This window comes from Amblyomma maculatum, chromosome 1, assembly GCF_055883805.1.
Source record: "Amblyomma maculatum isolate TAMU_Amacu chromosome 1, ASM5588380v1, whole genome shotgun sequence".
Lineage (NCBI taxonomy): Eukaryota > Metazoa > Arthropoda > Arachnida > Ixodida > Ixodidae > Amblyomma > Amblyomma maculatum.
This window is the reverse complement of record NC_139344.1, coordinates 276,624,530-276,640,795: the sequence shown is the minus strand read 5'-3', so window position 1 is coordinate 276,640,795 and position 16,266 is coordinate 276,624,530. Positions and strand designations below refer to the sequence as shown.

Here is a 16,266-nt window from a genome sequence, read left to right as displayed (position 1 = left end):
GCGCCTCCGCATGACTCCCGGCGCAGCCTGCGCTTGGCCGATGCGCGCTTCTCTCCACTGGGCCTGCTTGGTTTCCCCGGGGCGCGCCTTTGGCTGACCAGCAAGTGCGTATAGCAGCTCTGCAGGCTGGGCTGGCACTCAGTCTGCGCATCGTTTCCAGAGTCGCAGTGTTTGTCTCTAAGGGCCCCCGCGAACGGCGACATCCAGTGCAAGCGACGCCGCGGGTTCATCACGTGCCACTTCTCGTGCTTTCCCAACCACGTGATGAACACCAAGGCGTACCCCCTGTTGGCCAGGGGGTTCGTGGTCTGCGACCGCGCCCAGGGCGACCGCTTCGACTTCCAGGAGAAGTACGGGCTGAACGAGCTTCCCGCCTGTGCCAGTAAGTTTCGCCCCCCCCCCTCCCCCCCTCCCCCCCCCCCCCCCCATCCGATGTGTCGTCGGCTCACCTGTGCTTCCTGTGCTTTCGCACTTTCGAGCGCTCAACCGCCGACAAGTGACGCTTCGTCCAACACGACAGGGTCGGTACGTAGCCGATGTATCTTTACGCTTTATAATAAGGGGACCCTACCGATTTGGGGAGATAGGGTAATTGCGGGGCAACAATACGCATGCGCGACGTGCTGCGACGAATGGGCACGAGGTGCGGTAATCACTCTGAGCATGCACACTCGCACCCTATTCCCCTAACCGATAGGGCTCTCTGTAGCGTCACCCGCCAACCAAACCCTGGCTTCGAAAGCACACGCGAAAACGAGTGGGTTAAACAAGCATTCATCCCTTGCACGGGCCGCTAGTCTCAATTCACGATAAAAGGGGCGATGTGGCCCATAATAATCCCAATAAACAGTGCTACCCGCACCGTTACTGCTGACAAGAACAACGGTGGAAGGCTGGCAGCTTGCCTTGACTCCACACATCAGGCAGGAAGCCCTTTGCGCTTTCAATTCTTAAAGGGACACTAAAGAGAGAAAGGAAGTGGGTTTGCATCGATAGAATGCCAGTTCCTGATTACAAAAAGACCACTCTTACTGAAAACAGAGCTGTTATAAGGTAGTAAAGAAGAATAACAGAAATACAGGTATCGCCCCACAGCCAAACGGCCGAGGCTCGCAACTACAAATCACGTGACGCGCTAGGGATCCCGGAGGCTGACAAATGCGAATTACGTTGCATGTTTGAATGCGGTAGTACGTTTTTTCTCAAACATGATAACACGCTTTTATCATACGTAAACGACGGCGAAAAGGCAACGTAAACGTTGCAAGGCAAATACAAAAATATACTTGGTGACGCCACAGGCGGCCACTTCAGTTTTGGTTATGTTTCGGCTCAGGCATTTCGTGCGCACTCGGATAGTTTGTACCTGCAGCGCCTGAATTACGAGCTTGGAGCAGCAGATGCGCCTTGATGGTTCCCATTTGAGCATTCGGAGGCACGAGCGAGCGAAATCCGCTACCGCCGACACAGTCCTTCGTTCACACTTCTGCGCCAACATATCGCCGCCGTTGCCGCTTCGACTGCGACCTGACCGCTTCACTGCAGCTACGTACGCCACGAAAAGCATACATATGCTAAGTACCGAAGGAAAAACGCATTATCATTCAATTGTTCACTAAATCATGACACATCTGACCAACATATACTGCGTCAACAAGACCTTCAACGTGCTATTTGCAGGCGTCGTAAACAAAAGGGGCATACGTGCCGCTCATACCATGGAGAGCGTCGATATATTGCGCTCGTCGCCCGGCGAAAAAAAGGGCCTCGGGTAAAAAGTAAAAACTAAAAATAACGAAGCACCAGAAATACATAACAAAAGGTTAAAAAAAAATCGATTTGTAAAAAAAAAAAAATGCCAGACGCGGTAAGACTCGAACTCGCTACTGCTTGCTCCGAAACGTGCGACGCTAACCGCTCAGCTACGCCGCGCCACAAGAGCCTTCAAAATATTTTTAGTTTTTATGTCAGGGCCCCATTTACAATAAAGTGTTTCTGCTGCCGGTCTAAAAATTACAACTTCTTGATCATCGGCGCATGCTGCCTGCTCTCACGTCTTGCAACTAATGTTCTGGATGCCTATGCGCACTATATTGTGCACTGGATCCATTTTAACATGTGGAATTTCACAGCGCTGGCAAATGTAGTGGCGCCGGCACTTCGGTCATGTTCTGCTACCGTGGACGTAATTTTCGCTGAACACGGAGCTGTAGCACAAACCTTGAAGGAAAAAAGTGCGACGAAGCTTCAAAACTGACAAGCGCAGCAGCGAGGACACTATTTTGCTGGTAACTAAATCTTGATTTGTATGTAAACATGTCAGGAAGCGTTGCGATGACCGAGGGCTCGGTTTGTTTATACACAGTGCAAGAAGGAGCGCAAAAGCTTGAGAAACATGTAAAGTATTGTGCATTACAAGCGCTCTATGCTTTTTTTTCTTCCTTTATGGGCCCATCGCTCGGTAAATTACTCTCTTCATCGTTTTATTTATTTCGGCTGAGGCCGTCATTGCGAGTACGCTGTTGCCAAGTTGGCCCTTGAGGGATGCGACGCCGTGGGCCGCGCCGGCTCGCTAGCTATCACGGAGTCTCCGCTTACGTCATAGTGTGCGTCACTCAACTCCAACTACGTAGTTGGAGGCCACAGTTTGAATTCGACCGGCGGGAACAAGAAAAAAACCTCAACTTCTTATCGCAATATCTCAGCAATTATTCGATTTTTTGCTGCCGGATATGCGGCGACAGTGTCACCAAATGTAGTTTATTAGATTTTCATACCATCTTTGGCTGTCTTTAGTGTCCCTTTAACCAGCCGCGGATCTGTACAGCAGTGTACAACGTAGACATTCGGAGGTCGTAGATTCGGTGCCCACCACCAGCACTATTTAGTATTTATATTTCTTCCTGATATGATCACAGTACTAATCCAAGTCAACAGCAAAAGGTAAAGTTAAAGAAAAATACCCTACGCTTTCATTGGCCTCGCCTACTGTTGGCTACTATATATATAGTATTTTCAGAGAGTCGCCGTTTCGGTCGTAGCACGACCTTTCTCAACAAGACCTTTTTTGAGGAAAGGTCGTGCTACGACAGAAACGTCGAAGCAGAACGAAATATATATATATATATATATATATATATATATATATATATATATATATATATATATATATATATATATTATTATTATTATTATTATTTGGAGTCGACGTTTTGGCAGGAGCCCTGAGTCTTGAGAAAGGCAGGGCTCCTGCCGAAACGTCGACTCCAAATAAAATTGGAAACAGTATGCAGCTATTTTTCCCTTGTGTATAACCTCTAGCAACCAAGTACGTCTATTTACTTATGCTATATATATATATATATATATATATATATATGAAGGAAAGAAGCCAACAGTCGGCGAGGCCAAGGAAAGCGTTGTGGATGGTACTTTATGTATTTTTTTTAATGTTTACTTGGATAATCACAGAAATTAGTAATGTAATCTGTTTAGGGGAAATATAATTAAACTCAAAGTAGAAGAAAAAACAACGTGCCGATAGTGGGAACCCACCATCGGCACGTTTTTTCTTCTACTTTGTGTTTAATTATATTTCCCCTAAACAGATTACATTACTAATTTCTGTGATTATCCAAGTAAACATTAAAAAAAATACATAAAGTACCATCCACAACGCTTTCCTTGGCCTCGCCGACTGTTGGCTTCTTTCCTTCATGTATTTTAACGAGCACCCTCATTTCCCCTTGATTGATCTGCATATATATATATATATTATTCCATATACACACACCAGGTGGTCGAAATTTCCAGAGTCCTCCACTACGGCGTCTCTCATAGCCTAAGTCGCTTTGGGACGTTAAACCCCACCAACCAACCAACACCAGTGTCTCACGGAGCTTCGGCTCTACACTCGCACGCAAACGCCTCGCCGCTAGCTCCGATCACATCCGTGGCAGGGATGAACGAAACACCGACGCACAACCAGCGGGCCAAGATGTTTATTCATCATCATCATCAGCCTGACTATACCCACTGCAGGGCGAAGGCCTCTCCTATAATTCTCCAATTAACCCGGTTCTGTGCTAGCTGCATCCACTTGACCCCTGCGAACTTTTTAACCTCATCCGCCCACCTAACTTTCTGCCGCCCCCTGCTACGCTTTCCTTTCCTTGGAATTCAGTTTGTTACCCTAAGCGACCATCTGTTATCCTCTCTTCGCACTACATGTCCTGCCCATGCCCATTTCTTCTTGATTTCCACTAGAATGTCATTAACTCGAGTTATTTCTCTGACCACTCTGCACGCTTCCTATCTCTTAATGTTACCCCTACCATTTTTCGTTCCATAGCCCTATAAGTTGTCAACTGAAGTAACACCCTTTTGGTTAGCCTCCACGTTTCAGCCCCATAGGTGAGTACAAGTAAGATGCAACTGTTGTATACTTTCCTCTTGAGCGATACCGGTAAGCTGCTAGTCATAATCTGCGAGTGCTTGCCAAATGCGCTCCATCCCAATCTTATTCTTGTTATTTCCTTTTCATAGTCTGGATCTGCGGTTACTACCTGTCCTAAGTAGACATATTCGCAGACTACTTCCAGTGATTCGCTACCTAACGTAAATTGCTGTTCCTTCCCGAGCCTGTTGAACATTACCTGTTGAACATTACCTGTTGAACATTACAAGCTGTTTATTGGGAGTGCCCAATTCTCATTCTCGGTCATAGCAGCATCCGCGCGCTCCGGCGTCGCGGCGTTGTCTCTCCCGGATCCAGATGCTGTCCGCCGAGATGAGAGGGAAGGAGGAAGGAGGGGCCACCCGGCGCGCTACGCCAGTTCTTGAATTTCCACAATATATATCGAAAGTGAAGAAGCGTTCGATTCAGGGCATGAAAATAAGAGAAGATGGTAACGGCGAAAAGTACTTTATTACTAACGTTTCGGCTGGGCCGGCCTTCGTCACAGTGAACAAATCGGTTGTTGGAAAAGGCTTTTAAGCCAGCATCTATCGAGAAATATGATGACTGTTATCAACACAGAACACCCTTGGCTGTTTGGATACAATCAGAAATGATAATGAGATATAGTAAAGGTAATTCTAATGCTAATGATAACGATAGTAATGATAATGAGATGATGGCGCCCACCATCGGCACGTTGTTTTTCCTTCCGCTTTGCATTTAATATTCATTATCCCTAGAATCATCATAACACTAATTCTTGTCAATACCAACAAAAAAAAATTCCCGGCGTTTGCCTTAGACTTGTAGACCGTTGGCTCCTTTAATTATATATATAACGTAAAGGACGTGACACACTGTGGAAAAACAGCAAACTTTAATCCGACGTTACGGCCGGACCCCGGCCGAAACGTCGGATTAAAATTTGCTGTTTTTCCACAGTGTGTCACGTCCTTTACGTTTATGCCCTACCGGACCCCCATTCGAGCTTCTACCCCCTCCCTATATATATATATATATATATATATATATATATATATATATATATATATATGTGTGTGTGAAGGAAAGAAGCGAACAGTCGGCGAGGCCAAGGAAAGCGTTGGGGATGGTCCTCTTACGTCTTTTTTTTTATTTTCTTTTTATTTTTTTTTATTTTTTTTTTAATGTTTGCTTAGATAATCACAGAAATTAGTAACGAATCTGTTTAGGGGAAAGATAATTAAACGCAAAGTAGAAGAAAAAACAACATGCCGATGGTGGGAACCGAACCCACGACCTCCGAATATCGCGTCCGGTGCTCTACCAACTGAGCTACATCGGCCGCTGTCCCCCCTGCTACTTGCTTGGGTATTTGTGTTGTCTGTATACGAACCTTGAGAGTGTTCACCAGCGCCACCCTCAGCCATAGCGGCGGACGTAGAACGTCCTTTGTTACCGCCAGCGTCACGTAGAACGTGATCAACAGCGAGGGCGAACGCTGTGCTAGAACCCTCTTACGCTACCTATGGCTTCAAGACTGCCAGAACCGAGACCCCCGTAAGCTACAAGCAGATCAATTAAGGGGAAATGAGGGTGCTCGTTATAATACATGAAGGAAAGAAGCCAACAGTCGGCGAGGCCAAGGAAAGCGTTGGGGATGGTCCTCTTACGTCTTTTTTTAATAATGTTTGCTTAGATAATCACAGAAATTAGTAACGAATCTGTTTAGGGGAAAGATAATTAAACGCAAAGTAGAAGAAAAAACAACGTGCCGATGGTGGGAACCGAACCCACGACCTCCGAATATCGCGTCCGGTGCTCTACCAACTGAGCTACATCGGCCGCTGTCCCCCCTGCTACTTGCTTGGGTATTTGTGTTGTCTGTATACGAACCTTGAGAGTGTTCACCAGCGCCACCCTCAGCCATAGCGGCGGACGTAGAACGTCCTTTGTTACCGCCAGCGTCACGTAGAACGTGATCAAGAGCGAGGGCGAACGCTGTGCTAGAACCCTCTTACGCTACCTATGGCTTCAAGACTGCCAGAACCGAGACCCCCGTAAGCTACAAGCAGATCAATTAAGGGGAAATGAGGGTGCTCGTTATAATACATGAAGGAAAGAAGCCAACAGTCGGCGAGGCCAAGGAAAGCGTTGGGGATGGTCCTCTTACGTTTTTTTTTTTAATGTTTGCTTAGATAATCACAGAAATTAGTAACGAATCTGTTTAGGGGAAAGATAAACGCAAAGTAGAAGAAAAAAAAAGAGAGTTGGTAGAGCACCGGACGCGATATTCGGAGGTCGTGGGTTCGGTTCCCACCATCGGCACGTTGTTTTTTCTTCTACTTTGCGTTTAATTATCTTTCCCCTAAACAGATTCGTTACTAATTTCTGTGACTATCTAAGCAAACATTAAAAAAAAAAAAGACGTAAGAGGACCATCCCCAACGCTTTCCTTGGCCTCGCCGACTGTTGGCTTCTTTCCTTCATGTATTATAACGAGCACCCTCATTTCCCCTTAATTGATCTGCTTGTAGCTTACGGGGGTCTCGGTTCTGGCAGTCTTGAAGCCACAGGTAGCGTAAGAGGGTTCTAGCACAGCGTTCGCCCTCGCTCTTGATCACGTTCTACGTGACGCTGGCGGTAACAAAGGACGTTCTACGTCCGCCGCTATGGCTGAGGGTGGCGCTGGTGAACACTCTCAAGGTTCGTATACAGACAACACAAATACCCAAGCAAGTAGCAGGGCGACAGCGGCCGATGTAGCTCAGTTGGTAGAGCACCGGACGCGATATTCGGAGGTCGTGGGTTCGGTTCCCACCATCGGCACGTTGTTCTTTCTTCTACTTTGCGTTTAATTATATTTGCCCTAAACAGATTCGTTACTAATTTCTGTGATTATCTAAGCAAACATTAAAAAAAAAAGACGTAAGAGGACCATCCCCAACGCTTTCCTTGGCCTCGCCGACTGTTGGCTTCTTTCCTTCATGTATTATAACGAGCACCCTCATTTCCCCTTAATTGATCTGCTTATATATATATATATATATATATATATATATATATATATATATATATATATATATATATATATATATATATGTGAAGGAAAGAAGCCAACAGTCGGCGAGGCCAAGGAAAGCGTTGGGGATGGTACTTTATGTCTTTTGTTTTAATGTTTACTTGGATAATCACAGAGATTAGTAATGTAATCTATTAGGGGAAAGATAAACACAAAGTAGAAGAAAAAACAACGTGCCGATGGTGGGAACCGAACCCACGACCTCCGAATAACGCGTCCAACTGCTCTTCCGACTGTTGGCTTCTTTCCTTCATGTATTATAACGAGCACCCTCATTTCCCCTTAATTGGTCTGCTTGTAGCTTACGGGGGTCTCGGTTCTGGCAGTCTTGAAGCCATAGGTAGCGTAAGAGGGTTCTAGCACAGCGTTCACCCTCCCTCTTGATCACGTTCTACGTGACGCTGGCGGTAACAAAGGACGTTCCACGTCCGCCGCCTTGGCTGAGGGTGGCGCTGGTGAACACTCTCAAGGTTCGTATACAGACAACATAAATACCCAAGAAAGTAGCAGGGGGGACAGCGGCCGATGTAGCTCAGTTGGAAGAGCACCGGACGCGTTATTCGGAGGTCGTGGGTTCGTTTCCCACCATCGGCACGTTGTTTTTTCTTCTACTTTGTGTTTATCTTTCCCCTAATAGATTACATTCCTAATCTCTGTGATTATCCAAGTAAACATTAAAACAAAAGACATAAAGTACCATCCCCAACGCTTTCCTTGGCCTCGCCGACTGTTGGCTTCTTTCCTTCATGTATTATAACGAGCACCCTCATTTCCCCTTAATTGATCTGCTTATATATATATATATATATTTATGGAGCCGCAAGCTGAGGAAAATAGGATAACAGAGATGTTCGATGACATTGAGATGACGTTTTTATGAATCGCGGCGGGCCTAGCGCGAGCGCTCCTTTCCGCCTCTTCCTCGTCCGTTAACATTACCCGGGGCCGCCGAGCGATTGTTCATATCGTGGATGAGGAAGTTTGCCGATGTTGAGTCTATGGCATGACGATGGGCGTGGCTGAATGGCTGAAGAAAAGGAAGAAAGAAGAGAATGGCTTGCCGGCATGATGATTGTCAATTGAGCTTGGCCCAGGACGCTTTCGAGCCACAGGTCGCCAATACCCGATGGCGGAGGCCAAGGCACGCACCGCATGGCATGGGCAGGGGGGAATATCTTCAAGTGTAGTGGCGTCTTGGGTCGTGGGGTCTTTGGTCGGCACATCTGGTTAGTCGGGTCACGTATGGTCGTTCGGTTCTCTCGTGTCTTGTGGACGTGTGGGTGGCGTCTCGGGTCAGTCTCTCCTTCGTCGTGTCTTGTGGTCCGGGCGGGGGACGGGGCAGAGGAACCGCAAGATCTTGCTGGGTCCGGCAGGCTGGGGAGCAGCCATGCGATGCCTCCTATCCTTCTGCCAACGGCGCAAGAAGTCTGAGTGCGCCGAAGCTCCGGGCCAGAATGAGGGGTGATGATGACATACCTGGCACCTCCAGCAAATGTTACGGAGCGGCAAGCCGATGAAAACAGGAGATCAAAAAGATGTTCGATGACCGTGAGATGACGTTTGATGGTAATCTGCAGTATTTTTGTCGTTCACCAAAGTTAATTCATTAGTAAAAATAAAGACTAATTAGACTTTTTTTAATTGTTGCCTTGGGAGAAAACGTGTCAGTACAAGAGTTGATCTCGAAAAAGGGCTAGCTACGTTTTCTATCACGCAACGACATGCGCCGCCCTATGTATGGCCTTAAAAAAATGCTGTCACGTGACCAGCTGTTATTTTAAATCATTCGCGAAATGCGTGTAACCAGCTTCATCGTAAAGAACACGGCCCAGAAAAGTGGGTTTTGTTATCTCAGACACGTCTCGAGACTTAGTGACGCCGCAATCACAAGGAGGTTTTTTTTTTTTTTTTTTTTTTTTTAAGTGCGCCAGGCGTCGTTTTCTGCTGGTAAAAATATCACTTTACGTAAACGCTAGTTGGATGGAAACAACGTAGCCATCCGTTTTTCGAGAAGATCTACAACTTTTGCATTGGCACTGTTTCTCTCTGACGCCGACGCTCTTTCTCGGTCACCGGTGTGCTCGTCTGACTCGTCGTCCCCTCCTCAAGGCTCCTTGACAGCCCTTACCATTGAGGATATGCCTTCTGAGCAACGACGAGATCCTTGGGTTTCTAACCTGCTAGACAGCCTTGGCACCACTTCCGCCGCTACGCATCCTCGGGCACTCCGCCGACAAGCCTCCCATTTCATCACTCGGGACGGCCTCCTTATGCCTAAGGAACTACAACTCGGACGGCAAAAAAATGGCTTCTTTTCATTCCGCGCCACCTCCGCTCCAATGTTTGTGCCCACCATCAGACTGACGCGCAAAGCGCTCATGCCGGCGTCTACCGCCTGTCAACACCGGAAAACTTCTCGCCACCCTGCTGGCCCTCTTCAACCTTTACTGTGTCCAGCTCGCCCGTTTGATCGCGTGGGAATCGACTTTTATGGTCCGCTACTATGCAGTGCCGCTGGTAATCGATGGGCCATCGTAGCCGTCGACCACCTGACCCGTTACGCGGAGACCGCCGCACTGCCCGCGGCGACAGCCCGAGAGGTAACCTATTTTCTTCTGCACCACTTCGTTCTTCAACACGGCGCCCCTCGCGAGCTACTGAGTGATAGAGGCCGTGCCTTTCTTTCCGAAGTAGTCCAAGAGCTCCTGTCTTCTTGCAAATCGATACATCGTGCTACAACCGCGTACCACCCACAAACGGCCTCACGGAGCGCTTGAACCGTATGCTTGGGGACATATGCTTGCAATGTACGTTACATCTGCCTCTGGGAGCTCGAACTGGGACCAGGTATACTACTTGTAAAGCTCGCGTACAACACTCTACCCAAGTAACAACTGGTTTTTCGCTCTTCTATCTCCTAAACGGCCGTAAACCGTCTTGTACCCTTGACACGATTTCGCCATACCATCCGGATGCCTCAGAGTACAGTGCTTTATCAGATATCGTACAGAAGGCCGAAGAAAGCCGTCAGCTAGCTAGCACGTTTACATCCAACACTCAAGGCTATCGCAAAGGTCAACATGATAGCGACACGCCTAGTTGCGTGTGTGTGTGTGTGTGTGTGTGTGTGTGTGTGTGTGTGTGTGTGTGTGTGTGTGTGTGTGTGTGTGTGTGTGTGTGTGTGTGTGTGTGTGTGTGTGTGTGTGTGTGTGTGTGTGTGTGTGTGTGTGTGTGTGTGTGTGTGTGTGTGTGTGTGTGTGTGTGTGTGTGTGTGTGTGTGTGTGTGTGTGTGTGTGTGTGTGTGTGTGTGTGTGTGTGTGTGTGTGTGTGTGTGTGTGTGTGTGTGTGTGTGTGTGTGTGTGTGTGTGTGTGTGTGTGTGTGTGTGTGTGTGTGTGTGTGTGTGTGCGCGTGTGCGCGAGAGAGAAAGAGACATAAAACAGGAGGGACACATAAAGACTGCAGCATTGTAAATTGTAAGTAAAATAGTAAAATGCGCGTGCTTTGAAGAACCTCTGGCCTACGTGTACGGGGGCCATTCGGGCCACGATGTTCCGTGGCAGGAAAGCCACTGGCACGGAAGTCTTAACTCGCGGCTACCCATGGCGGTGAACGGACTCTTCATTCTGCCGGAGGATCGCTTTGGCTTTGGATGCAAGTAACATACGTGTCACCAAAGCGTTCCTGTGCCGCCAGGATCGTTGATCCTTCATTTGCGGCGTAAAAGTCGCCGATGGGGTCGATAAGGGCCGTTCATTTATAGGCACATCTGTTCACCGGGAAACGCCAAGAAACTTAACAGCCACCAGGCACCTATTCTTTCGAGTAAAGCATCGGGTGTTCCCAGCGCGATACGCATTTTCAGATTTAGAGGGATAAATTGTTATTGGCGTGTCCTGCGCTTCTATCCACGGTACTAGCATATCGGTCGCCATTCCCTCAGCCGAAGCGGCCGTGCCCTAACAATGCCTATGTTGTATTCCAGGACGCCGTCAAAGGCAGATCGAGGTCGCTGATGACATCCTTGCACCGGCTTCGGCTACGTTTGTGGTAACATGCATACATGGCAAAACTACTTTTGAAAAGCAATTAAAGTACACTACCAATTACTTTTCTGAAAATTTCAGAAAAGTAGTTAAAAACATTTCTGATTACTGCCCCCAAAAAGTAATTAAATTGCATTACAATTACTTCTACTGAGCAATTCAATTGCTTTAAAATTACTTTCTAGTTTTCATTCATGCTAAAACTAAGTAAAGCTTGTAAACAAAAGAGCAACGTGTTCTCCAGGCGCAAAACACACACCTTCCCACCAAATTCCGTCCCAGAGAGCTATTTCTTCCTTCTTTCCTACAACACATGTCATTGCAAAACTAAGACTACTGCAAAACAACAAAAAAAAAAAAAAACGAAATAACATGGAGAAGCATGGTGGAATTGTCGTGAAATAAGCGGCGCACCCAACGTCTTGCTAGCCCGGAGCTGTCCCCGCCATTTGAAGGGCCCGAAGCACCGCTGTGCCCTAGCCGACGCAACAAGGAGTGCAACTGCGCCTTGCTCCCAACTAGTTTTCAACTCAGTCTTTCTTACACCATCTCTCTCTTCGGCATTCCCTTGACGCCTTCAATCGTGCTGCTTGGAGAATAGTTTCCATGGAATAGCCGCACTAAGTGACCCTGCTACACACGAAGTCTCAGACACACTGTTCTGCTCAATTCTGTCTCCTTTTGCCAATCCGTTACGCTGGCTTCGGCTTGCCACACATCGTTCCATGCTTTCGCGGCACTCTACTTTGTTGTCTATTGAAGGGGTAGTGGCGCACATTAGTAAATGTAATTTCAAAAGAAATTAATTACTTTTCCTGCGAAATTAGTAATGTAATGAATTTCTTTTGGTAGTAAATTACCAAGCCGAAAAAAGCATTTCATTATACAAGCTACCGGAAAAGGTAATACATTACAATAATTCTATAACTAATTCAATTACTGCCATGTCTGGTAACATGCCTCAGCATTGTGCGCCAGCTTCTCCTGCAGCAGGAACATTGTTTATGGGTTTTAAATCATAACGCTGCATTATTTCACAACTCTTAACCGAGCAACTTTATAATAATGTTCTTGCTATGCCCTTCCAAAGAAGCTGTGCTGTATTAGAGCGCGCATAAATTAAAAAAAAAAGGTAATCTTCAGTTGTCCGAGGCAGAAATCTTTGACCACAACCAATACCGTATTTATTGTTGCGGATCGAAGTTTCGAAGTGCTAATCGGCTTTATTGCGCAGCTTAGTGCACTGTGTATGCAGGCTTTACTGTGACATCGAGGAGCGAGTCATTCAGCGTTACTAGCACCAAAGAGGATTCTCTGCACGCCGGATGAGCAAAAATGGCGAGGACTAAGTGCGGCTGCACTTCGTGCTTTCGCCATACTGGGGTCGCGTTATTCAGTTCCTTTGATTGCTATCTTGACCAGGACAGCAGAGCGGTGGGCATCCGAAACAACGTACGAATTCGCTTTGGACTCTATTCAAGGCACTGGATTGGATTTCGCTCGTAGTACAAGTGCAGGCACTAAACTCTGCAACTGAAAGTGCAGTACCATAGCGCTCAGTCGATTAGCGAACTGATAATGGCAGTTATTCTACGACTAATGTCTAGTGGTCAATATGCAGAAAATAGGAAGTTGTCTGGTTTTAACGCGGTGGGTAGCGGATGGAGGGTGGAGATATGCGTGATCTAAGACTCTTTGGTTTGATTTATGGGGTTTAACGTCCCAAAGCGACTCAGGCTATGAGAGACGCCGTAGTGGAAGGCTCTGAAAATTTTGACCACTTGGGGTTCTTTAACGTGCACATACATTTCACAGCACACGGATGCCTTGTATTCGACTCAATCAAAAAGCTGTGCCGCGACCGGGATTCCATTCTGCATCCTTGGGCAACGAAGTCGAAGGCCCTAAGCATTCCACCACCGCGGCGCGGCGCGTCATCTAAAATGAACAATGTGTATCCATTGCGGACAGTTCTGCCGTTCCTTGTTTTTATTCCTTCCGCTCTCTCCGCTCTTCCGTTTATTTCCCTGTTTCTCCATCTTTTTTTCTTTCTCTATTCGAAACTTCCCTCCTTTTTGTTTTGTTTCTTTCCTTCTCTACTTTTCTATCTCATGCGCTCCACATGTGAACTCTCATAAGGCTTTACATTTGTAACTATTTATGCTTCTGTAAGGCGGCGCCGATCACATGACTAACATTTGAGAGCCCTTATGTTTTCATTGTTGAGCTTTGATTTAGCCGCGGACAGAGAAGCTCAACTCTCAACTCTGCAGATGCCATTGTCGCCTTTCGGTTATGCCGCTTTATTGTTTGCTTTAAGGAAATCGACCACACTGTGATTCCAACTTGGTCCCGTGAGCTCTCGAAATAGGGCATCAAAAGATAGTGGGTGTCAAGAGCTGTTGCGTTCAGAACCGAAAAATCGCGAGGCGAAGCAGCGCTGGCTCTTTTGCAAAGGATGCCATGTCGCAGAAACGACTTTATTGCAGGCTGCTCCCTGCTGGGCGAAGCGAGCTGTTTGTTACCTGCAAAGTGAAGCTGAGAAGCAATACGCGATAGCACACGGGTCCCATGCATGTTGCAGAGAAGCCGGCGTCGCCGCGTCGTCATTGGCATAGTTGACCGCGAACGCAAAATCGTGATTTGTCAACAGGCGTATGACGTCGCAGTCACATGGTTTCGCGTGGGAAATCCAAACATCCCGCAAAACTCGCGTTAAACGTTACGTCACGCGGGGTGGAATGAAAGCGATTAAAGCATGACATGTAAAACAAACGGTCCTTGCATCTTTCAAATGATTTAAATTTTTAGAGGAACTAGCTTATCTTAGCCAAAATTTCATTGTTTTAGGAGGGATTCTAACCCACAACCTTTGGTGTCCGCCACAGATACGTTACCGACTGTCCACTCAAGGTATGCTCGCACTGCTTGGGGACAAGCGGGGCTTACGTGTATGTCGGGTGGCCTTTCACTTAAAGTGGTACCTTACGACTGCATGCCAATGAGTATGTGCGTAATTAGAGAGGTCCATGGGCCGCTGTTACGTCTTACATGTAAGGAGGAGCTGAAGTGTCCCCTTATTATTTTCAAGCTGTCCTTGCTGACTTGCAATGCGAGCCAAGCGCTCTCTTGTCGCGTGCCTGCCTGCACTACCTCGCTTCTCCTTTCCCTAAACCCTACACATGCCCCATGGCGTTGCCTGATGACCCACGCTGAAGCGACTTCTGCAGATACTCCAAGCTGCGCCCTGCACCAAGGACATTTCCTAATCAATAAAGTTCATTTAATTTCCCAAGTCTTCATTTTTGTTTTTCTTTTTAATACGAGGACACTGCTTGCCATACGCGGCGGTGGACATTGCCAGTCGAAAACGCCTCTGAACCTCAATAAATCGGTCGATGGTTTAAACGTTACGAGTTACAAGCAATCACTGTTCGTTTTGAGCTTTGTAGTGAACCAACACGTATAACTGAGTGCGACTCTGACCATCGTGCTCAATTGTACGCGTCGACCCGAGTGCACATGACATGAATTTTTGAAAATTGTCGCTGAAACGGTGTGATGTGTCAACCGATAGTACAAAGAGAGTTACTTTTCTTTTTTAGTCATCCGCGATTCTGTGGCGTTTCTAGCGTATGTGCTCTCTGATGAAAATATATGCAGCATTCAGCATGCAATATATGTATATGCAGCATGATGAAAATGATAGCGGCTCCTGAGCTCAAGGTCGCCGGATCGAATGCGACCGTGGCGCCTGTATTTTGACAGAATCAAAAACGTTCTTGTGCTGTGCGATGTGCACGTTAAAGAGCCCCAGGTGGCCGAAATTAGGAAGCCGTCATTACGGCATGCCCACTGCCCATATAACGCTTCGGGACGTTAAGCCACACACACACACATCCTGCCTCAGTAGAAAAGGTGTCACCGTAATATAGCAGAGGGACCACATCGTGCGTTCTGTGAACCCCATTTAGAGAGACCACAAGCAGGCACTGCCAGTAAGCATGAGGAGCAGAAAAATATGTGTAACTTCGGGATCTAAATTCGTTAAAAAGATGTTTGACTAGCTGGAGTTTACGACTGGCGAAGCTCTATGCAGACGAAGACGAATAAGACGTGGGGTTCAAGACCTGTCCGATTTCGTTTCTCATCACGACAGCATGCCTTTCGGCATAGAGAAGGGAACTAAAGATTGTGAAGGCTCAAGAATAATCACGACCGTCCGGGTTCTTTAACGTGCGTAAACGAAATATGTAAGGGGAAGTCGGACTTTCAGGGTAAGACGATTAACTCCCTGTGGCGCGATCCCCAGATCTAACCACCGAGGGGTGCAGGGGTCGACCCAGGAGATGGTTCGTATCGGAGTAGAACAGTCCACACGAAAAGAGGTTAAAAAAGGGTGACATAACGCACTCGTGTCGGAAACGCTGCAGCACAGTGCAGCACAGGACAGATCGGTAGACATATTAGACACCGCGCAGGAGATGTCGGCTGTCCGGAAGGTCGCCCGCAGGTACGCATTGTATCGCCGTCGTATGCGTTATACTGCATATCATTGCACGCTTAACTGCGCAAACAAGTTCAAATTTTACCTCCTTGTTGGTAGCAGTGATATCCATTTTTATAACCTGTGTTTGACAGTTTCTGCTGGTTTATAACAAGCTGAAATGGCTGCTCTCTTACGAGACAATGTCCATATCCG

At 47.1% G+C, this 16,266-nt stretch overlaps 1 protein-coding gene and 3 non-coding genes across 8 annotated transcripts in view; 2 read left to right on the top strand and 2 right to left on the bottom strand.

The window, feature by feature from the left end:
* Positions 1 to 16,266, top strand: part of LOC146206604 (sushi, von Willebrand factor type A, EGF and pentraxin domain-containing protein 1-like) — a 159,442-nt gene that overhangs the window by 129,747 nt on the left and 13,429 nt on the right. For 3 of the 5 annotated variants that reach the window (XM_084591363.1, XM_084591362.1, XM_084591364.1), the window contains one exon: positions 161 to 382. In XM_084591363.1, coding sequence (XP_084447489.1) covers positions 161 to 382 — 222 coding nt within the window. Of the gene's footprint in view, positions 1 to 26; positions 383 to 11,503; positions 11,734 to 16,266 lie in introns of those variants that run through there. The other 2 variants (XM_084591365.1, XM_084591366.1) reach the window with 2 other exon arrangements.
* TRNAS-CGA (transfer RNA serine (anticodon CGA)) lies at positions 5,711 to 5,783 on the bottom strand. Its single transcript has one exon. It is a non-coding gene; the product is annotated as a tRNA-Ser (tRNA).
* Positions 6,211 to 6,283, bottom strand: TRNAS-CGA (transfer RNA serine (anticodon CGA)). Its single transcript has one exon. It is a non-coding gene; the product is annotated as a tRNA-Ser (tRNA).
* On the top strand, positions 7,195 to 7,267 carry TRNAS-CGA (transfer RNA serine (anticodon CGA)). Its single transcript has one exon. It is a non-coding gene; the product is annotated as a tRNA-Ser (tRNA).